Source organism: Brienomyrus brachyistius, unplaced genomic scaffold, assembly GCF_023856365.1.
Source record: "Brienomyrus brachyistius isolate T26 unplaced genomic scaffold, BBRACH_0.4 scaffold70, whole genome shotgun sequence".
NCBI classification, from domain to species: Eukaryota; Metazoa; Chordata; class Actinopteri; order Osteoglossiformes; family Mormyridae; genus Brienomyrus; species Brienomyrus brachyistius.
In genome coordinates this window covers 369,420-391,833 of record NW_026042345.1, presented here as the reverse complement: position 1 = coordinate 391,833, position 22,414 = coordinate 369,420, and the positions used below count along the sequence as shown (strand labels likewise).

The window sequence follows — 22,414 nt, the reverse complement described above, 5'->3', positions numbered from 1 at the left end:
TCCTATCCAGTTTTCGCTCTTGGTTTATGCCGAATGTGGGGAACTCTGTAAATCGCTGTTGGTCTGCATGCCATGTAACAAAGGAGGACTTTGTGTAGATCTTGTGTCTTACAAGCCAGAGATGAGTTAGGAGTTTGTAACTGTATGATAGGTCATCTTATTACTTGGGCAAAGCCATAGAGGATTGCAATCGCTGGAGTCACTGATACTGGGGACACAAAAAAATGCGACAAATGCATCTTTCAGCCGAGTAAGTACATCAGCAGGATTTCTTTTCGTCTTTGAGCTGCTTTTGTGGGGGTAGGGAGTCATCACTTCATCTTACTCATGCTAAAAATATAAAAGTGGAGTTTCCGTGCACTGTAATGTTTGCTGTTCACCGATTGGCCTGCGGTTGTTTGTTCCTTCCTGATTGGTCAGTTGTTTGACTTTGTTCCTACAGCTCGGAACACAAGGGGGCCCTGTCCCTGCTCGCGGCTGGCTCCCTGGTGCTCGTCTTCATCCTGGTCCATCGGCGCTGCTCCCTGGTGTCCAAGATAGCCCTGGTCCTCGGCCTGCTGGGAGTATACAGTTACCGGGCAGCCGTGGGCAATGTGCTGTTCCCATGGCAACAGGATGGTCGCGACCTCTCTAAGTGAGTTTGCAGCCTTCCCTTCCGTACCTCTTTCTTGCACTTCCTTTTTATTATTTGATACCAGGATCATCTTTTAAAAGTTATAAGTACCGAGGCTTTAATCCTTCTCACCAAGGGCCTCATTGTCAATAATGAAGCGGAAAATATGAATCGGTCACAAATTTCTGCATAATTCTTGTTGTCGTTTGTCATTACTACCTGCCCCCTCTCCATCTAAAATGCTCAAGTAATCTCACCATAGCCCACTCATCTGCTGTGTACTTTCCTCCCCCCATTTATGGGCTGTACCTCATGACCTTCTGGGAGAGCAGGTTACACTCACACTCAGCAGTAAATTCAGCTGTAGGATGAGAAGATGGAAAGGAAACCCACCCTCGCAGCCATTCATCCAAAAAAACAGCCGTTTTGCATCCTCTTGGCCAGAGATTGCGGGGATGGAACCCAGGTTATGATACTCACTGCTCTAGAAGCAAAGCAATATGTTTCCCAACTCGGTCTTCAAGTACCCCAAGACAGTCCCGCTCTGTATGCAAAAGAAACTGAAGTTAAAAGTCAGTGGTTTGGACATCTGTCCCACTGACCGGAATGTTGTGGGTTCATATCCTCGTGGAGTGTCTGGGGATCCCTGAGGTCCGAGTTGGGGAACACTGCCCTGGAGGAAGGGCCCGGATGATCTCTCCTGAAGCGTTATGGTGAATATATTAGCCATTCCTCGTACTGGTTGTGTGTGGGGACACGCACATAGGACTCACAGGGGTGTTGATTCAAATCCCTGTCATCGTGTTCGTTTAGCTCAGCTCTGTTCACACTGAAATCTGTGTGCGTGTCCAGCAGGTTCTGGCTCACTACGGCCATTTGTCATTACATTCCTGGTTTCTTTTCATTCACGTTGTGTGCTCTGGCTTCTAACTGCACCCTCTATCTGTTTGTATTCCTAAGCTCGAATAACCTACTGCCCCTCACCACGGGACTCGGCTTGCTTTTGTCTGTTGGCTTCCTGATCGCCGTGACCATTTATGTTTTCACTCCATTTTTCTGACCCAAATCCAGCCCCCAGTAGCACCCAGAAATTCCAGTGGATGGATGGATGGATTCTTTATTAATCCTGAAGGAAATTGCAGGTTTACAGTAGCACAGCACACACATTTAGACAGTAATAATACATTTGGACATTAATAGACAGTAACAGTAAATAAACATCAATAAACTGTATCAATGCAAAGAATGTGAGGGGTGGTATTGCATGGAATTACCTAGTAATGGCTCAGAAATTAACAGTGCTGCACAGCGGGTTGTATAGGGAACGATTATGAAGAATGAATGTTCTGTGTATGTGAAATTTGCCTAAGTGGTTCTGGTCCATTCAGACAGTGAGTGCACCCCGCCCTCCCCCTTCACAGGGTGACTCATTGAACAGTCTAATGGCTTTAGACAGGAATGCCCTCATATAACAGTTCAACTGGAGCTCCAGAGGGTGAAAATGGAAAGTTTACCATACAGGGCCCTAAATGTGGCGTGCAGGCTGGAGTAACACAAATGGATTTCTAGCTAGCATGTGCTAATCCATCAGGTCTGAAAGGGAGCCTTTGGACCGTGGCATCCCTTAGAGCAGTGTTTCCCAACCCAGTCCCCATGGACCCCCCCACACACACACACACACACACACACACGGTCCACGTTTTTGCTCCCTCCCAGCTCCCTGCCAGACAGTCTACATATATGGAGCTGGGATGGGGGGAGCAAAAATGTGGACTGTCTGCTGGTCCCCAAGGACCGGATTGGGATACACTGCTATAGAGGGTCTCCTTCCGGTGACGCCGGTAGCGGAACAAGACTAGCAGCTGCATGTGCCGCCTGGATCGATAAGGCAGCCATCTGGCAGAGCTGAGGTACTGGCGAGCGGCAGTGCGGGAATTTCATTGTCAGGGATAGGATTGGAGGAGACTAATTGACAGCTTCATCGCAGTCCTCAGTGATGGAGATATGGGGCTAGTATGGAAATATGAAGCAAGGTTCCTGCTGCATGTCAGACGTGACGCTCTTGCGGTTATGAGTTTGTGAAGGCAATCTCTGTACTGTAGCTTCTAAAGTTTAAAAAACGTAGGTTTCATAATCGCAAAATTTAGGCTGTTTTGTGGCACTGTATTAGCTGATACTTCACATTAACTGCACCTTCATAATGCCTTTATAATGCATTCATAGAACATTCATAAGCAGCATGTAGGTATACCTTAACATTCTAACATATCATCTTTCATATATTTTAATAAAAAACATTATAATGATATAATCATATGATGTTTGTTATTAATGTATATTAAAGCTATTAGGGTATGTTAGGATGTAAAGTTATACTTACATTCTGCTTATGAATGTTCTATGAATGCATTATAAAGGTGCACTGAATGTTTATATAAATGCATTATAAAGGCATTATGAAGGGGCAGTTATTATAAAGTATCGCTTTGTTCATTAGGACTGGCATCTCTGAAGCTACTGGGGATTAAGGGCCTTGTGCAAGGGCCCAGTGGATTTTAATCAATGACCTTTTGGTCACAGGTATAACCTACTCAGCCACACAGCACCTATGTAGATTAGTACAATTGTACTAGCAATAGCCCTTGAAGACAAATCACACAAAGTCAAGAACTGTTATTTAAACTGAAAGGACATGGATTCTGACATTATTTAATTCTATCACTGTGAACACCGGAGTGTGACATTTCCCCCAGTTACACCAGCAGCGTAAGGAATCATGGTGGCATTATCGCTAATATTCAAGAGTTAACAAGAAGCTACTGTCATGTTCCACAAACGTATTGTTTAACAACTTTTTGCACACTGTAATCAGAAATTGATTTGATGCAGCCGCGTAAAAGGGATGAAAATTATAGACTTAATTAAGTCAATCGTGGACCATGTTGATGTCTTATTTACTCATTTTTATTCATGAGGTCCCTCATCAAGATGGAGATGAATTCTCAGTGCCACTGCTGCAGGTGCGTCTGTGGGAGGGTCACCGGGGAGTGGGGGGAGTGGCAGCATGGCTCAGTTGCGGGGGACAGCGCCCCTCGCATCCCCACCACAGTGAGACACATAATCAGCTGTAACTCTGATGCTCTCTGCGTGGTAACCCTAAAAATGGAAATTCAAAGCTAGTATGTCTGTGTTCGGCACGTGTTTCACTGAGCGCCTGTGTGTGAAACACCTCCTTGGCCTTTGCTTGGGCATCTCCCTATGCCCCGCCTCTCCTTCTGCCCCGCCTCTCCTTCTGCCCCGCCTCTCCTTCTGCCCCGCCTCTCCCTATGCCCCGCCTCTCCCTATGCCCCGCCTCTCCTTCTGCCCCGCCTCTCCCTATTCCTCGCCTCTCCCTATTCCTCGCCTCTCCTTCTGCCCCGCCTCTCCTTCTGCCCCGCCTCTCCCTATGCCCCGCCTCTCCTTCTGCCCCGCCTCTCCCTATGCCCCGCCTCTCCCTATGCCCCGCCTCTCCTTCTGCCCCGCCTCTCCCTATGCACCGCCTCTCCCTATGCACCGCCTCTCCCTATGCCCCGCCTCTCCCTATGCCCCGCCTGTCCCACTCACCAGGGACCAGCACTAACACTAACGACTCAACTCATCTTTAAGCTGACAAGAACCTGCTTCCATCAAAGTGCCACCAGGCTGGTATAGCATGCCAAACAGCCAGGCTCGGTGGAGGGGTCACCGGGGAGGTGTATACATACGTGTGTTGGTGTGGTAATTATTCAGTACTTCAGTTTCTCAGCTCTTTGCCTCGTATAGCTACTGAGGGAATCCTGGGACATTTCAACTTGGAGTCTATAATGTTCTGACTAGATGCCACCGAGTCTGGTCACCATGGTTACACCTCGGGAAGCGGTGTTTAGTTTCGAGGTGCCTCTTGCTGTCACGGCAATGGCTCCGTGGCCTCCTGTCAATGCAGATTCTGCTCTTCTAAACATACCCAGGGGCCATAGGCCCTCTTCACCTCTGGAGATCCCTGACCTATTACCTTACGCTTCATATCAGCTTTATTTTGAGGTTTGGCTCCCAGGTTGTCCAGGATTCCATACTCGGCTTCTGCGCTCGTGTGGGTTTTCAGTCCAGCCGGGCATGTAAGCCCTCAGCCAGTGTCATTAGCACGGTAATTGAGCTGAGTCATCCTTCTGTCTCAATAAAGCAATACAAACCGGGGGTGGGGGGGGGTTTGGGGTTCAGATCCCGCTGTCCACAGTGAAGTAGCACTGCAACCACAGGGCTGCAGGTGTCATGGAAACCGGGATGGATTCCCTCAGCTATTTGGCACCGTGCCTCCAACTGGAGAGGACGACATCACACTCACTCTGCCAGATGAAGAGGTGCAGGTTCTCCACGGTTACGCCGGCCTTTCTGAAAGCTCTCTGCTGGCCTGTAAGACCCCGACACTCTGCTTGGTTGAAGCAGGCCTGCTGTGGGGTTTATTACAGGGGAACGGCCAGTATTTAGCACTCATCGCCTGCTTAGAGAGCCATGCAGCTGCTCCTAATGCAGGCCAGACGTAGATCCCAGCTGTGAGGTGATTCCCCACAATTTATTTCGTTTTACAGAGGATTGTGCTTCAGTAGGTTATGGATCTATGCCCATATCCGGAAGGTTTAAATCCTGTGGCTAGTAGAGTGAGTGGATGCATCCGTCACATGTCCAGCTGCTTCCATCATGGCCCATTTGGAACATTCCATCATTGTTTGCCTTGTGTGTTGATGTTCTCTCTCTCTCTGTCTTGTCTATCCATGTTCTTTTTTATATATATCTAGCACTGTGGTCTCTCTCTCTCTCTCTGTTGCTCTATCTCTCTCACACACACACACTTGTCCTGTCTATATATGCACTTGTATATATGTAGCACCGTGGTCTGGGGAACATTATTAGGCTGTGTATCACCGTACGCCGTAAACAGAATATGATTTTTATAACAATAAATCCCCTCTTGACTTAACGAGCATGGGGTTGAAGCCCCGAATGATTCTGAACCAGCCCCGAATCATCTGTTTAGCTCAGATGTTATCAGCTGGTTCCCCATGTCGTCGTGGGGTTTCCTCCGGGTACTTCGGTTTCCCCCCACAGTCCAAAGACATGCTGAGGCTAATTGGAGTTGTTCAAATTGCCAGTAGGTGTGCATGTGCACATAAATGGTGTGTGAGTCTGCCCTGCTATGGGTTGGCCCCCCATCCTGGGCTGTTCCCTGCCTCATGCCCATTGATTCCGGGATAGGCTCCGGACACCCCGCGACCCAGTAGGATAAGCGGTTTAGAAAATGGATGGATGGTTATCAGCTGATGTACCCTAGGACAGATTACATTTCTAGCCTATGCCCTGGATTGTCTTAAGATCCTAGCTACGGTTCTGAGAGTGAACATATCGGCACCGTGCAGGGCCCTTAGCTCTGGCTGTTCCCCATGCCGTGGGATGCTGGCTGACTATATCTCTGACCGCAAGCTTTCCTTGCCTTCCGTGTTTTTGTCCAAAGCAGCATGCAAGTGAAGATCAGAAAGCAGTGTTGGACAGCGTCTCCGGAGCAGTTGGGGTTAGGGGCTGTTCTCAGGGCTTGGGACTTGACAGGCGCTAACGCACAGAGCCAGACACCACCCCACCTTTAGGTCGCCTTTAAAAAAAGCTCTGCTTTATAAATATAATCCAGCATGACGTCATAGACCAAGAAGACCAAGCTTCTGCTGTGTATGCATGAGCTGACCCTTACATTCCATTCAAATTATGTTTCAGCAAAAAAATGCCACAGCAAAAGCAATTTTCTTTATTTTCTGTATTGACTGATGGTTTGTTCACCTTCACTGTACTCAGTTGAGTACATTTATTTTACTTAGCAGATGCTTTTCTGTAGAATGATTTACTTGTTTTGAAAACGCTGGGTCAGACTGTCCCTGGAGACAGTTTCAGGTTAAGGTCCTTGCTCACTCAGCTGACCCTAGGATTTGAGCTGGCACCCTGCTGGTCCGGAGGCACAGTGTGCTGCTGTTTGGTTGTAGAACGGGACTGAGGCGCATGTTGGTTTTTCTGCAGAGGTTCTGCGGCGCCGTCCACTGCGTTACCACCGCCAGGCGCTCGCATACCTGCGTCAGTCGCGTGGCCGGCCACGGGCGCGACTGGGGGCTGCGAGCATATCTGTCTTCTCTGCGGTGTGTCGCGAGAGATTGATGCGACGTATTTCAGCACACGTTCCGTAATGGCCTTGCGTGAACCTCTCAGGATAATGGATATGTAACATACACAGGTGACATTTGTTTTTTTTTCGTCTTCTCTCTCCCCCACTACTAAGGGGTGTCCTGGAGGCGCGCTTCGTCTACGTCTTCGTCCTCGGCATCCTGTTCACAGGCGCTAAGGACCTCCTGCGCTCACAGGTGGCCGTGGCGGATGGCGGGCTGAAGAGCAGGGGATTGTGGGAGGTGTACGCTGGCCTGGTGCTGCTGGCTGCCCTAGTCTCGCGACCCCACAACCTGCCAGTGCTCTCTGGCTGCCTGCTGATCCAGGTGGCCATGACCCGATTCATCTGGAGGGACCTGCAGTACGACGCGGCGCAGGTCACCATCATGCACGTCTGGTTCGGCCAGGCCTTCTTTTACTTCCAGGTACAGAGTATGAAGGGGGCGAGTCTAAGGGGGCCACAGGGGCTTTGACCCCTGCTGAAAGACGATTGGCCGCTTCACCTGTCACTCACCGATGCAACACATATTATTGGTTAATGATAAGGTTCACTAATCCATATCATTTAAGGGCTTTCTTATGCCCTCCACCTTAAAAAATATCCTTCAATCACCCTGGCACAAAGCCCTAGCAGCTTCATGTTTGCAGTTCCTCCCCTTTTTACAGCCCTGCTCCCTCAACCTCGTCATCAGGTCCCTGCAGTCTGCAGTCAGTATTGTCAGTCTCACACCATTGGTGTCTCTATTAGGCCCCAAACTTTACTCACGAACTTATCGGTGATTCTACAAGTGATTCCACAGTTTGTGAAGCTTCGGCACACTTATGGATCTGTCGTGATGAAATTTAATTTGAGGGCACTCAGGCTCGCTGCAGTGGATATTCTTTGCCTGCATTTGAAGACTGAGTTGACCCTCTACTCTCCATTGTCAATCATTATATATATATAATTTTTTTTTTTGTGGGATATTAATATGCCATTGCTTGGTTATTACTGTATTAACCACTCAAGCATGAAATTGCAGGCCCTGGAAAATGTCCGTCTGAACAAAACAATGACCCCAATTTGTGACTGATCTCAGACGGCCCCCAGTCATATTGTTGCTATGCTCCCCCCCTACTACCACCCCCGCATCTCCACTGGTTTTAATAAATCTGAACAAAGACACCAGAGAGCAGAATCATGTGACGAGTGTTGGGGGGGGGGGACGGGCACCGGGATTGAACGCTTGGCGTCCTGGCGGTGTCACCAGCACCCTCGTAAGAGATGGGTAGGGTGGAGAAGCAACCTTCACCATTGTTCTCGTAGGGGCTATTTTGTGAAAGACCACCTACCGGGGGCCTTAAGTAACCATCCGCCTCCCCCCTTTTCACCCACTTTCTGCCAGTTGGTACATTCCTTTACAGTACATTTAAATTTGTGAAGTAGCTGAATCCTTAAAGGTACGGTAAGGGTACCATCTGTGTGTGGTCTCCTGTGTGCATGAGGTCTCCTTCCATGTGTAAAACGAAACTGATGACTTTTGAAGTCTTGACGACCCGTCGTGCAGTTTGCAGTTTTATAATCAGGCCTGGTGTCCACCACGATTAAGCTAATGCTACCAAGTTCGTTAAAAGCAAATCCAATTAAGGAACGTCTGTGTAGGATGCCAGCTTCGATTAGCATCAGTGCCCTGTTTATTAGCACTGGCATCGCTGTTCTCCTCGCTCAGCAGCATTGGGTCATCCTGACCAGCCTGTTGTTCCGCAGGGTAACTCCAACAACATCGGCACGGTGGACATCTCAGCAGGCTTCATAGGACTGGAGACCTACGTGGAGGCGCCGGCCTGCCTGCTGACAGCCTTCAGTACCTACACCGGTCCCCTGCTCTGGGCCATCCACCTGGCATGGTACCTCACCTCCCAGCAAGACAGGTGGGCCGCGCACTGCGCTAAAGCGGCTTTCCTCACCCATATCTCTCTTCGCAAACATCACCCCTTCTGTACTGTCCCAAATTGTTTCTCGACTTGTCATTAAAATTAACCATATTTTGTGGACATTATTAATGGATAGTCAAAAGTCCCTTTATTTGTAATACACTCATTTGCATTACATCTATTAGCAGACGCTTATATGGAAAGTAACGTGCATTTTTGAAAATGGAGGGTTGGCCAGTCCCTGGAATAATTGGGATTAAGAGCCTTGCTCATGGGCCCAATAATGAAACCGCTAGGCCATCCACGGGATTTGAACCGGCAACCTTCTGGTGATGGGCACCACTTGTATAGCCGCATATTGGCATTATAAGAGGGAAGAACATGCTTTAAAGTTATAAAAATGCCTGTGATGGCTTAGAGCATTCCCAACGCGATCCGCACAGGGGAAGAGCCAGCGTCTATTAAGGCGCATGAAAAGACTATTCATTTTTGGCAGTTATTCATTAACAAGCCATTATAAAGGAATTACGAAAGATTATCTAAAGCTGAGAACATTTTGTACAACATATGCTATTGTTCCCCTAAGAAATCGGCTGATTAATTTCCCTGTTAAAGGTTATCCAACGTGATGATTAAAACGCTGAAGATGCAGAAACCCATTCAGAGAGCAGAAATGGAGGTTTGGGTAAATAAGGGCAGAATGTGCCAGAAAATGTCGTTTCCTGCCTCCTACGGCACATAGCCGAGGCCTTGTTAAAGGGCACCATGTGCTTTGCTTGCCCGGTATCTGATGGCCAGTCGAGGGATTTAAAGCCCCGTTTTCCGGATGATGGCTTCCCATCGCAGTTCATCATGGCTTCTAGCCCCTCGTTACGAACTTTACTGAGGCCGAACGGCGGGCAGGCAGAGGTAGCCTCTTCCTCTGCATCCCCCATCCCTGCATGAAAGTATCACCGAAGTGTCAAGACAGCCCCCAACTCCCATTGATAACATCCACTCCTCGGCATAACCGTACCGACCAGAACGCAGCCAATCACTGCCTGAGTTAACCAGAATTATTTGTCAACAGTTTGGAATAATCAGACTTTGTGTTGTCCCCACATTCTCCATTTAATGGAAAGGTAATTGCAGCGATAATTTGCACTGAGAGTTGAGCATAAACAGTAAATGGAGTACAGTAAATGAGGCACGGTGAGTAGCGCTGTTGTCTTACAACTCCAGGGTTAGGGGTTAAATTCCCCCCCTCTGTATGTGTGTGTGTGTCTGTGTGTGTGGAGTTAGCAATACTATCTTGGAGTTTGCAAGCTGCTGTCTCTAAATTGCCCATAGAGCCTGGCTATTCTACTCTGAACCTTGATTCCAAATCCAGGTCTTGTTTTCACTTCTCCCAGGTAGCTAGTTTAATAAATACTGATTGGCCAGAGGCTTCACACCTGGCTGACCGGTGGAGGACGGCTAGAGAATCTGCTCAGACCTTGATTACCATGAATTTCATAGCCCTAGCATGAAGATTTGGTCCCCTGCAGTGGACTGATATCTCAGCTCCGCCATGTCCAACACTGCCTGATAGGCAGGAACCCCGCCACTACTTTTCTGCACAGACCCTTGATTTACACATTAGACTGATTTCTTTATTTTCTCATGAGGTAGTAGATGCCCCATTAAATCCCCCTTATTCCTTAGATGCTTCGCTGCACAGATGCTCTCACACCCCCCCACCCCCCCCCCCCCCCCATTTGAGCGAGCCCTGATAAAGCAACAGGCCGGCGCCGGATCGGCATGTCCGTAATGGCCCTCTAGGTTACTGACTGAGCTGCGCAAATGGGCTGTGATCAATAACCAGTGACTCTCCATCTTGAAGGAGCTGGAAAATTGCAGGGGAGCAGGGGGGTGTTTATTTATATATTTGTTTATGTTCTGAAGCCTCATCATAGCCCCGATGATGGATCCCTCTTGTTTTGCGTTCCTCGTCCTTTTTTGTTTTCTGTCTCTTTAAAAACTCGCCGACGCAGCATCCCGGGCCCATAATGGAGATGACGCATCACACAGTGGAGCAATAAACCTCCCCCGTTTCTCCATCCTGTCGGAGGGTGATGCGCCAGGGGCCTTTCAGCCAGACAAGCGTGCTTCTGCATCTCCGGGCCCTGGGGACCCTGCCCCTTTAAGGGAACCAGCGCCTCACTTTGCTGTAGCAGAATCAGAGGGCTTTCCCCTTCCGTATGCACCGCGAGCTGGATTCCTAGGCACGGTCTTCCAGCCTCTGCACATCCCTCTATTTGCTGTGGTGTGGAGGATTGGGGACTAGCGGAAAGACGAGGGAGGAGGGGCCCTTGCGGGAGTAATACTCATCTTGTATGTAACTCAGTTGTGACTGTCCCTAAGGGAAATGAGATGGTGGCAGGGCGTGAGGTGTGGGGGGTGTAATTCGGAGTGCTTGATGCATATTGAATCAAGCCGGGAGCGTCGTAATCTCGGGATCTCCCACATGGAACGTCAGGCGCTCATACACACGCTCGCATGCACCCCTTATCTTCGGGGAGGCCGCCTAGAAGGTGTACCGGAATGTTCTCAAGCTGTCGCGCCATTAATATGACTTATAAAACCCCCCCCCTCCCGGGCACCTACGTTTATCTGCCGCTCCGCATGTCTTAACGAGCCGACAGCATCTATTAACCTGATGGTCGGGTCGCGGTCGCCGTGCGAATCCTGCTCGCGGGACGTCGAGCCACATCGTTTATCCGGAGCAAACTGCACGTGCGTTTCTATTTCATTCATTTCATAAGTACCCCCAACCCCCCCTCTTTACACCGGAGCTGTCATGGCTACAGAACAAGATGTCTGGTCCCCAGGAGTTACCAAAGTGGGTCTCAGAACCCCTCACGGCCCAGACAGGCTTCTATGTCATTTCACTGCCACTTGGTATTTTGTGGCATTAACGTGGCACAGGGGATTCGCGAAGGGAACCAAGGACTCTCTCCCGGGCCGCATTGATCAGGCCGTGTGATATATACCCCTCCGAAGGTTCTGTACCCCTGTTCTGCCCTCTCCAACCCCCAGTCCCGAGAGGCAGCATGGCATTTTACCGTTTATAAACATAGTCCAGTATGTGTTCCTCTCACAGAACTGTACCTACCACTTTCTTGTTTGTTCCCTCTCCCTCTCTTTCTCTCTCTGTAATGGGAAACAAAGAAATGGTGGGGGGGGAGAAATCGCTCACAAGTGGAATGTGAGCTTTTAAAATGAAATAAAAAAAACAAGCTTAAGAAAATCTGAGAGAATGAGCTGAATTCATTTTCATATTCGCAAAATAAAAAGACAAGAAATGGAGAACAAAATGGCCACCTCTCAACACCAGATGACTTTATGAAATTAAAGTCTTAACAGAGTCAAAAGGAAAAATGGAAATCCACGGAGAGTCTGGCTGGGGGCCAGAATAGTGAAACATCTTTAGTTTCTGAGATATGATGATAATACCCGCCTTTCTCATTTAATGAAAAGTCTTGTCGCCTAAAAGCAGCTTCGGCAGGGTGTTACCGCGGCGACATGGGCCGGGGTCGCTATTGTGACATCATAATGCACGTAGGCACCTGCCCCGGCTTTCCAAGTTGCTTTAATTATGAATCCCAATCAGGGCTTGACCTTTACAGATAGCCACCTTTCATTACAGCACAAAGCCCCCCTCGCACAGCCGTTATCCGTGAATGGGGGGCATCGCTAATGCCACCGCAGTGCCAGCTCTAATTTATTTACGTTATTTCGTTCTTCTGCCTGGGGAGCGGCCGTCGCGGGCCTTTGATCACTCTGTCGGATGGGCTGTGAATCTGTTTAACCTTGTGCTCGGCACGAACGCGAGGGCTTTGCGCGGCGGCATGATTATGGAAAGATATGGGCTGTGTCTTAGTGCGACTGCACCGATTGTAGGAAAAGGCCTTAGTATGACGCTCTGTGGTGCAGACAGTCCCTCACTGCCTTCGGCAGACTGAGAACTAAGCCTAGAACTTTCCCTGATCCCTATTCTGAAGTCCTACTATATACAGGGGCTATGTTTGTTGTTGCTTTGGCCCCAGTGAAAAACTTACTTCAGGGCTCCCCCTAGTGAAATAGCTGTTTGGGGCCAAACTCAATTGTGTGGTTTGAGTGGTGGTAAACTCGAAAAAAAATATTTTTGATTAGCGAGACAGTCAAATATTAGTTAATGCAACATATCCCCCGCCCCCCAAAACATGTGTTTTCATAACATGGGAAAAACCAAAAATGAATCAGTTTTTCTTAATAGCAAACTTTATGAAGTAGGTGATCACATATTAGTCCTGTGAAATGTCCATGGAAGCCGAATTCAACACAGTTGCCCAGTAGAAATGAGGTAAAGATTCAAGCAAGAAGATGGTTTGACGCAGACAACCGGATTTGCCTTAAGCACCTACCGTTCCTCGGATTATGGGGGGCAAATTCCTGTGTAAAGTGTCCGCTGTGACATGACCCTCTGAGCCTGTGTGGATGTTACTCGCAAAGAGTGACTACCAGCTATTAACATCCAAAGGCATGTCGGGAAAACCTACAGATAGACCTTCCGTGGGAACATTGACTTCAGTTCAGCAAAGCCGTAAAACCTATAAATGATATCATCTTTTGCTTCCATACAAAAAAACCCTAGATAGGAAACCCTATTTCAAAACAATTCAGTTTTAAACCACGAGCTCCAAGCAGTACTTTGCAAATGCAAGCATATCATTTCCTCCCATTAAAAGGCTTAGCATAGCAACCGCGAGCTAGCCTGGTACCAATTAATGCTGTGCGCCTGTAATTTTCTTGTGTTTCATGTGTAATTAACTCGTTTCTGCCTTGTGAATGTTTAAAATGATATGTGGTGATGCCTTGTTATGAAACTAAATGTTAAAGAATAGGAGTTTGAAATGCGTACGATTAATTATTGAGCACAATTACAGTTTCTAATTGTTAATTACCAATGTTTTCACGCTCGGGGTGGCTCACTAGCCGCTTTTGGGCTGGGAGGGTCTCCCTGGGTTTTCAGCAGCCTACATTTAACATCATTAGCTAGTGACACATCTGGCAACTTTCACCCTGAACTGCAGTTGCCGTGGGCCGAGATCTTTGGTAGATCTTGACTGATAAATTATAAGAGGAAGGGACGAGATTGTGAAGGTCTTGGGGCTCTGTTGGAGATGCCGATGGAGATCCTTGAGCTCCTGTGACTTCCTGTCTCTTTGGGTACCATCTCATTGAGGTGAGATTGAGCTGCACTCCCTTTCGCTTTTGTCTCAACACAAAATGAGCTTTTCTCCCGAGGCGTGCTCATTATCGCAGTGACACCTTCCCTCCAGGATTCTGCTCACATGCAAGGATGAGCACGGGGCATTTACCAGCTCCATTGGACCTGAAACCCTCAGATGTTGATGTAAGCCACCTCCTGACTGGATGTACCTTGAGCCCAGTGATGTAACAAGATTTCTAATTGGGTTTTCCCTGGTGGTCCATGGACTGTGCGGCTGTGTCTCATTTCAGGGAGCTCCAGCAGGGATCCTGGCTCCCCAACCCACTGTTGGTCGCATTGCTACCACCCCAATGCATCAGCAAGCTCCCAGGCTCCTGGTCCCTCTAGCTCCTCCCAGTTGCCTGGGAGGAAGATGCCTCCCTCAAGCAGTAATGTGCGGAAGCAGCTACCTATTCTGACAATGACAAGGCTTATTTCTCTAACCCTACAATCACGTTGTCAAGAGGAGAACTCGTCTTTGTCCTAAAAGAACCATGTCCAAGCCTTGTTTGTTCAACAGGGTAATGATGTGAAGTGAATCCCCATATCAGTGAACCTTCCCCTTCCATTCTACCCATTTGTTTGTGTTCGGGGAAGAAATTCAGCGGATCTCTCTTTGGCTTGTGGTTAGTCAACGGGCAGCACTGCTACACCATGCATTTCATATAGACCTTCCAGAGGGGTAAATGCACATCAACCCCAGAATCAGGTTCCGATACTTCCGGCCACTAGCCGGTAGCTACCTGTTCCTATGAAGCGACAGGCCAGGCCCGTATCAAAGAAGCTTGCTATCGCTGGTGCTGGCAGGAGGCTGTCCTTCACCCCCAGGCTCGCTCACAGCCAGACCTCTCGGCCCATTAGCGACAGCGCAGATTCAGCTGACAGCCCGTGTCAGAACAAGGCTGCTGGGACGTTAGAGAGGCTTAGCATCCTGCAGAGCCGCTCGGAAATGCAATACCACTGAAGCTCGACAAAAACCCAGCTCCCACGTAACTCCCAGCAGCCTGTATCCAGCCTCTTAACTGACTTTTTTTTGTCCAGTGTTGACTTTCGATTTATACCATTTATACCAAGGGGCACAGCAGCTGGATGACGGCTGGTGATGTTAGCTACCATGCTATATGCTAACACCTAATTGTGTGTATCTTTCTGGGCACGCATGTAATGGTGATGTGCTGCCGCATTCCATTTGAACTCGTGACTTGGATATTCCCAGTTCCTAGTCAGAAATTTTAACTGGAATGTCCCCTGAAGTCGGAATTCCAACTCCTGAAGTTGGAGGGATCCACACAACCCCGACCTTAGAATTCAAGATGGCTGCACCCTTTTTCAATAGAAGTTAAAGCTGTAGTTTTATACTGTTCATTGGCGCTTATGTCTTATTTGTCGCTCATTAAATTGGTCGTACACACAATACTGGCCAGCAGTATTATATTTGGGAACATGTTGATATGGTGTTTTTATGTGCAAAATACCACATGATGTGTTATCAACTGATATTTCTAACAGTGGCTAACATTTAATGGACCTAGAACTGGGGCTGGTTTCAGAAAGCAGGATTTCTTCCCTAGAAGGGCAAGCTTTCGGATTTATGGTAGTCTGAGCTAAATGTAAGTGAAGAAAGATAAAGGCCATTTACAGTTGGGTTGAATTAAATCCAACAAGTTATCCAGCTAAGCAAGAAATCTTGGTTTTTGAAACGGCTCCCTGGTATTGCTAAATGGCTTTCCAACTTGAACGCATTTAACTCGTGTGTGATGTCATTTCCCAGTTCCCAGTTCCCAGTTCAGACCTCCGAGGTAAATGGAATGCAGCATACCTCCCTGGTCTTATCAAGGGCAGTTACAGAGGAAGGTTCTGGTCCCTCTGTTTCGCTGAAGGAAAGCTTAGCGATGGCTAACGGGCTTCCTGCTGTTGCCGATGCTATCGTTGGCACTTTCTCCCACCCTCGTTCTTTGAGTTGCTAGTCCGCATCTCTAATAATGCACTGGTTTCTAAGAGGCCCAGTTGGTAACCGGGATTAGCCAAATGCATCCAAGGAGGATGATGGAGCCCCGTCACTCAGAGAGCCTCGTCTTGGGTATGAAATTTCCCATGGGGATGGTCGTTAAGGTCGGGGCACGTGGCGGGACACGTTGATCACATGGCTTGACCTACCTTGGCCTCCATTGCCTTCCCCAGGCCTTCGAAGACCTTTCATTCGCCCTTATTTGGCTTTGTCCGCTCGAAAGCCATGGCAAACCCTAGAGACACCCACCCCCCGCCACCATAGCCGGGGGACAATTGAGGAATTAGTGTCTTTTTCAAGTAGCTGCTTAACATCTGGATTAAGGATAAGTGGAAATCAGAGGAATAATTTGGGGAATATATACTGGGGAAATTAATGGGAGGTGTCAGTCTTTTGATGTGGGGGGGAGGGGGGGCTGCAGGGCTGTGATATAAATTTATACTCCTAAGCTATGTTCTGCTATTTTCATGCTAATGCAGGCTCAATTTGTCATCATTGTTATAGACAGTGTCTTAAACGCAGCTCAAGTGCCTATATAGTAGTGTCACCATCTCCCATCTCTGTTATTGCTGCATTTGAAGCAAATTTGTGAACTGGATTTTTGTCTACAGGGAGATTAGAAAAGTACGTTAACAGAGATTGGGTCTGCCTAACTTCATTCAGGGTCCCTGTCTGTCACCGCAATACTGGGCAGGAGGCCTTCCCTCCTGCTTTTCATTGCATCATCATCCCAGTCCTCTCATCGCTCTCTTTGGCTTAGGTATATCTGTGTTGTAGGTTTTGTGGCTGCCTTCAGAGAGATGATCCTGAATGATCTCTGTGAACATGTGATATGGGTCCAGCCAGTCCCGGCCCCCCTCCCCCGGAGGTCGTAGAACCAATCGCAATGCTCACTCTGCCCCATGCCTCTTTCCCCCCACAGCAGAGCTGCGCCCTCATTGGGTCACGGCTGTTTCTGCCTGGCGCTGTTGCGCTCCACGCCTGCAGCTGCCTACATCATCATGGTCACCGCCCTGCGCTACCACCTCTTCATCTGGAGTGTCTTCTCCCCCAAGCTGCTGTACGAGAGTGCCCACACGCTGGTGATCACCGTCGTCTGCCTCTTCTTCACCGCCATGGACCGGAAGCCCACCATCCAGCTCTAGGATTGGGGCACAGCTCATGGGGGGCCACGCTGGAGGCCGACGAGGACGGAGGGTGCCCCCCACCCGTCACGATCCCACAAGCTTCCTGCTTGTACCAAACCTCCTCCCAGACTGGAGAGAGCCCCGTGGATTTATTTATGGATCCTCCTTTACCCTTTCTGCCCCCTTCCGCAGTGGTGATGGTCCACTAATGCGCCCCCTGGCCAGGCGCCATTTTCACCTCCCACTGACAGGGTCTCAGTACAGCGCATCTGAAAATGCGCCGCATCTCGCATGTGTGTGCAGCAAATTTGGCACATCTATCTATATATATATATATATATATATATATATATATATATATATATATATATATATATATATATATATATACACATACACATACACATACACACACACACACAAAGAGCTGAAATGGATGTGGAGGGGTACATCTGGGAAAATTATAACCAAAACAGCCTACCAAAGCAAATGTGGTTTTATTTTTTCTTGCTCTGTTGACATTATGCAATGTTTATACTAATATTCACCCGGCACAAAAGTTCAGATTTCCCCCACATGTTCTTATTTGGCAGTCGAGAGAGTCTCCTTCGTGCTTAATGCGGTGATTATTCATACAGAACTCGTCTGTGCCCCCCCCACTGAAAAGGGCTGTCTGCAGCCCAAACTGTCTACGCAGTCACCAAAAGTATAGGAATCTATAAGCGTTTATGTGAAGGTGTATATTTTATGTATGTATTTATTACTGTGAGAGAATTATTTGGCAATAATTTAGGGGGGGGGCGAGGTTTTCTCAAGGGCGAAGTGGGGAGAGCAGCATGAATTTCAGGCGGAGGCTGGACACGTAGCAGCCGCCTGCTGGCCGTGATGAATGCACGAGTCAGACGGTGGATCCCACTGGCCTCTGGAACCGTCCACGGGCCCTTGTTTCTCACAGGAAACTCTACAGACTCCTGCACCCGTTTGTTTACTCATTTCCGTTGGGTTGCTCTCAGATGTTTTTTTTCTGGTCTGTCTTCTGTCTCCAGCTTAGAGAGGTGAGTGGGGCCACAGTCTGTCTACCCTACCTGCCCGGGGCATTGATTAGTCTTTGATTAGTTGTCTCCTCTTGCCTGTGGAAAAGCAACACTGTCTACTAAGTTGAAGCAGGTGGGCAGTGGCTGACGTTATCTGGGCTTGCGGCTTACATTAGCGGTTAGCAGCCATGGTTCGCAGTTAGCGGCAGCTGTTAGTGGTTAGCAACTGCAGTTAGCATTTAGCAGTTAGCAGCCACATTTGTATGTTGATGCTAGTTGCGCCCGTCTCCATCTTCCATACCTAAAATTCGAAAGGGCTACAATCGACGGAGATACCGAAGCACCATTAATGTCACTGTGTGCGTTCTCGGAAACATAAAGAGACGAGGAACATTTTGAGCACAACTGCAAGTCGTAAGGGGGGCCCACTGTGTGGCTTCTGTCAAGCGAGTCAAAACCAGGCAGCAGAGTATGTGCTTTACAACCCTGGACGGGCCCATTTATCATTGACTAAATGCGTGCCGCAGCCCTGTTCTGTTATGGCATGGTTTTTCGGAAGTTCTTTAACATAATCCGAGTTCTTGTTTTTCTTTGGGTGGGAGTGTTTATTTTGTGATTAGCATTTCCCATGGTGCATCTTAAAAAGCCCCGCCCCCCGCATAATGACCCCCCCAACCAATCAGAGGAGCGGCACACTCCACTCCTGCCGGCATGTCAGGCGAAATTATGGCAGCATCAGGACGCCTCTGCCTCCGAGCCAGCAGGCAGAGGCGGGCAAGATTTAGCTCCCTGTAGCCTAGAAATACGTCATTGTCGAAGGGATGCAATCGGGGCAGGAGGGGGGTGAAATTCCCCACCATTAAAGCGACGCCCCACGGAGCACCATGCCGCGATGCCCGCGGGGCAGCAGAGTGGAAGCCGCCAACTCATTGTACTCAAGGTCCATTCCTGCCACCCAAGTACCAGTTTATTGAGCACATTTGCATATGATAGAGCCACTGAAGTCAGAGTAATCATCTGGCAGCGTAGCCACTTGGGTGCTGTTGACGGCCCACTTCCTCCAGAGGGGGCTTTAAGAGGACTGACGTCCGCCTCCATCACCGGCATTTGGGAGGTCATCAAAGGAGGAGCCGACTGGAGTAGAGGAAGTCATTCCGTTCTCTTAGCCTGTGACTTTAAAACGAGGGTATGAGGCTTGTGAAGGGGGGGGGGGGGGGGGGGGGGGAGTGAAAAAGTTGCGGTTGACGATGGAGCATCCGGAAATTTCTGTCATGCTAATGTGTGATTGGCCCCTGAGAGAAGGTCTGCGTCCTGGATTCTCCATTAGTGTTCATTTTGTGATCAGATCCAGGAAGTATTGGCTCAAGTCATCCCCTCAACATAGCATGTTTCCAGAGATTTCTGTTACCCATTGACTTCCATGATGTCCCACCTGGCCTGGGTCGGGGGTGGGGGATGATGGGGCTCTGAGGCTGCGGCTTGGCCGTGAGGTCCGGGCTCTCAAATGGCTCCACCTTAATCAGTCTCTGCACCTTTTTTGGGGCATTTTTCACTTTGTTGTTTTCCAGCTGGGCTCCCATTTGTTTTTGTTTTTTTTTTTTTGTGTGCATGTCACCGTTTTTTATCTGTCGTTTGCATCAACTTTAATCTGTGTTCCTTTTTTATTTTCACAGTTTATCATTTTCCAGTGGAATACTCTAGGAAAATATTTTATTGGGGTTTTTTTCGGCGTTGATATGTAATGATCGAGAGCGTGGAGTCCATTCCTTGCCTCTATATTGATTTATACATTTAATTTAATGTTCTGTTTGGGGCTTATGAGATATTGTTTTGAACAATGACAGTTTGTTTCCTGTACTTGTCGCATTTCGCCCTCAGATCAGATACCAGAAATGCTGTGGTTCTTCGCTACGAATAAAATGACTTGACTTTCACAATCTGGAGGGTTTCATTCATTACACGTACTCCGTGATCAATGGAAGATTGATTTGAAAGCATATCAGACAATAGGTGGCACAGGAGAGTAGTCCGGTTTTTCTATCTTACTGGGTGTTTTCCAAAGGGACGGGTTTGCTAGAACTGAGTTTGGCTCAACCGGGCATTTTGTAGGGCAGAAGAAAGACGGGATTAATGCATCTGCATAATAAGCTGATCAATATGGACTATATGGCATCGCTCTTATAAAAGGCTTGGTTTGAAGTGTGAATTGGAAAGACAAGTAAGTCCAGTAGGAGAACGTGTTGTTCGATTACACTTAGATCCAAAAATGTTTTTGGGTTTTTCTTTGTGTGTGATGTGTTTGACAATCCCACTTTACAGCTGTCACATCTTTGTGTCTTTATGTTCTTCTATTATAATGGATTATTTCAAGCGTATTTTCAGAGGTTTGCCGCTGATGGAGGGATATCAGAATCTCAAGGCTCTGACGGTGTGTTGTGACGTATATCTCGAATATTTCATTTCCCAGTCCCACGTGACCCATCCTGGTCAGTATTAGGAGCCATAATGATGTTTTGCATCATGGAAATGCGTTATTAGCACCTGGCCCATGGGGATTCAGCTGGCAGCTCGTCGTCCTTGGCAACGTCTGTCCAAAAATGGATGCTTCGCGATGGAGGCGTGCAACTTATTGCAAGAGTAGGTGGCAAACCTGCACCCCCCCCCCATCCTCAATACCCACTCAAACCTTCATCATCTTCTCAGTGAAGTCTAATGGAGTCTTAATGGTGGAAAGGTTGGGGCCGTGTGTCAACGGGGGGGGGGCGCTGGAGTCATCACCGCCTACTCAAAACCAGAATGATTTCCTCTGGCATTTTGCACCATATTAATGTCATTCATAAATTCATATTTATGTGTTGGTGTAAAACAATGAAAAAAAGTAGGTGTTTTCCCTCAGTGTCTGGAATCTTAGAGCATGACATAAACATATGGACATACTTTAAACCTATTTAGAAGTTTCTGCCTGCTGGTTATTAAGAATAATATTCCTGATTTGTGCTGGGGGAGAAAAAGGATTTATAAAGTAGGATTATTAATCAACATAAAATAAACATGACTCCATCTACAGGAGATCATTATGTGTTACGCGCTCCCACTATGGAGGAAATCATCTCAAATCTGCTTATTAATTGAGCAGAAGTGGAACCAGCCATAATGATCATAGCAGCTTAGCACAGGATGCGTCGACCTACCTTCTCATTAGGCCTCGGTTACAAATCACTGCAGGAAGGTGATGTGAGGTCACGGCTGCAGACCCTTCTCCACACACTGGAGCGCTTCCTGACAAGTCGACGTTAGATACACCTGCCCAAGATTTGTTTCCATCATTTTTTTGAAGAATGACGAAGCGGCTAAATCTCACGTTTGTTGGGCTGGTTCCCAGCATCCTTAAGGAGCGTTGAGGAAGGATATTGTTTTGGATTGTTTTTGTTGTACCTTTTTTGTCTTTAATTTGTTCATATTTGCCTAAAAATGAGTTGAAATAGCTTGCTGAAAAACGTGATTTATCCCCTCCTGGCATCAATTAGTAAAGATAAAAAATCAGGCTTCGTTTCTCAAACCTCCGCATTCCGATCATTATACAGTAGCCTCAAAACAATGTATAGAAAAAGCCGGCGAGATATCGGGTCAGACTGAATCTGGCCGCTCTAAATCATGCCCTCTGTGTCCAGTTGTTCCTGAGTTTCTTTACTTACATTTTATGTCCATTTTATTAGCTACCTCTAAGTTCTAACAAATAAGATTCCCTTTAGTCTCCAGAAGTACTACAGTGGTAAACGGGTTGTAGTTTTGGAATAGCCTTTTGGCACACCACAGTTGTACTGTACTTTTTGCACGTGTGGCCTTCCTGTTAGGTTTAACAAGTCTGGCTGCTCTTTGCTGACCTCTCTCATCATCATGGTGTTTTTGCCCCACAGAGCTACTGTTGGCCACATGTTTTTTATTTAGACGCTGTAGTGAGGATTTCAAGAGGTTTCGACACCGGGTTTAGAAACGTTTAGATCATGTATTTTAGCTGTCCTAACGCTTAGTCAAACAGTGAGTGACCCCTTGTGTGTCCTGTATGTATTCCGTTTGAGTCACACAACCCACCATTTGGAGGAGCAGACTGTTTGCACTAACAAGCAGGTGTGCATGATAAAGTCAACACTGAGCGTAGACAAGGTTTAGCATTTGCAAAGACCGAAATAGCTTCTGTCATCCCAGCCTTTGATGGCTCATTTCTGCAGC

At 47.8% G+C, this 22,414-nt stretch overlaps 1 protein-coding gene across 2 annotated transcripts in view; it reads left to right on the top strand.

The window, feature by feature from the left end:
* pigg (phosphatidylinositol glycan anchor biosynthesis class G) overlaps positions 1-20,121 on the top strand; it is a 70,055-nt gene extending 49,934 nt beyond the window's left edge. The window contains exons 10-13 of one of the 2 annotated variants that reach the window (XM_049002607.1): positions 443-634; positions 6,945-7,254; positions 8,577-8,740; positions 16,949-20,121. In XM_049002607.1, the coding sequence (XP_048858564.1) occupies positions 443-634; positions 6,945-7,254; positions 8,577-8,740; positions 16,949-17,168 (886 nt within the window). In that variant the 3' untranslated portion in view covers positions 17,169-20,121. Of the gene's footprint in view, positions 1-442; positions 635-6,944; positions 7,255-8,576; positions 8,741-16,945 lie in introns of both variants that reach the window. The other variant, XM_049002606.1, reaches the window with a different exon arrangement.
* Positions 20,122-22,414: the final 2,293 nt, after the last annotated feature.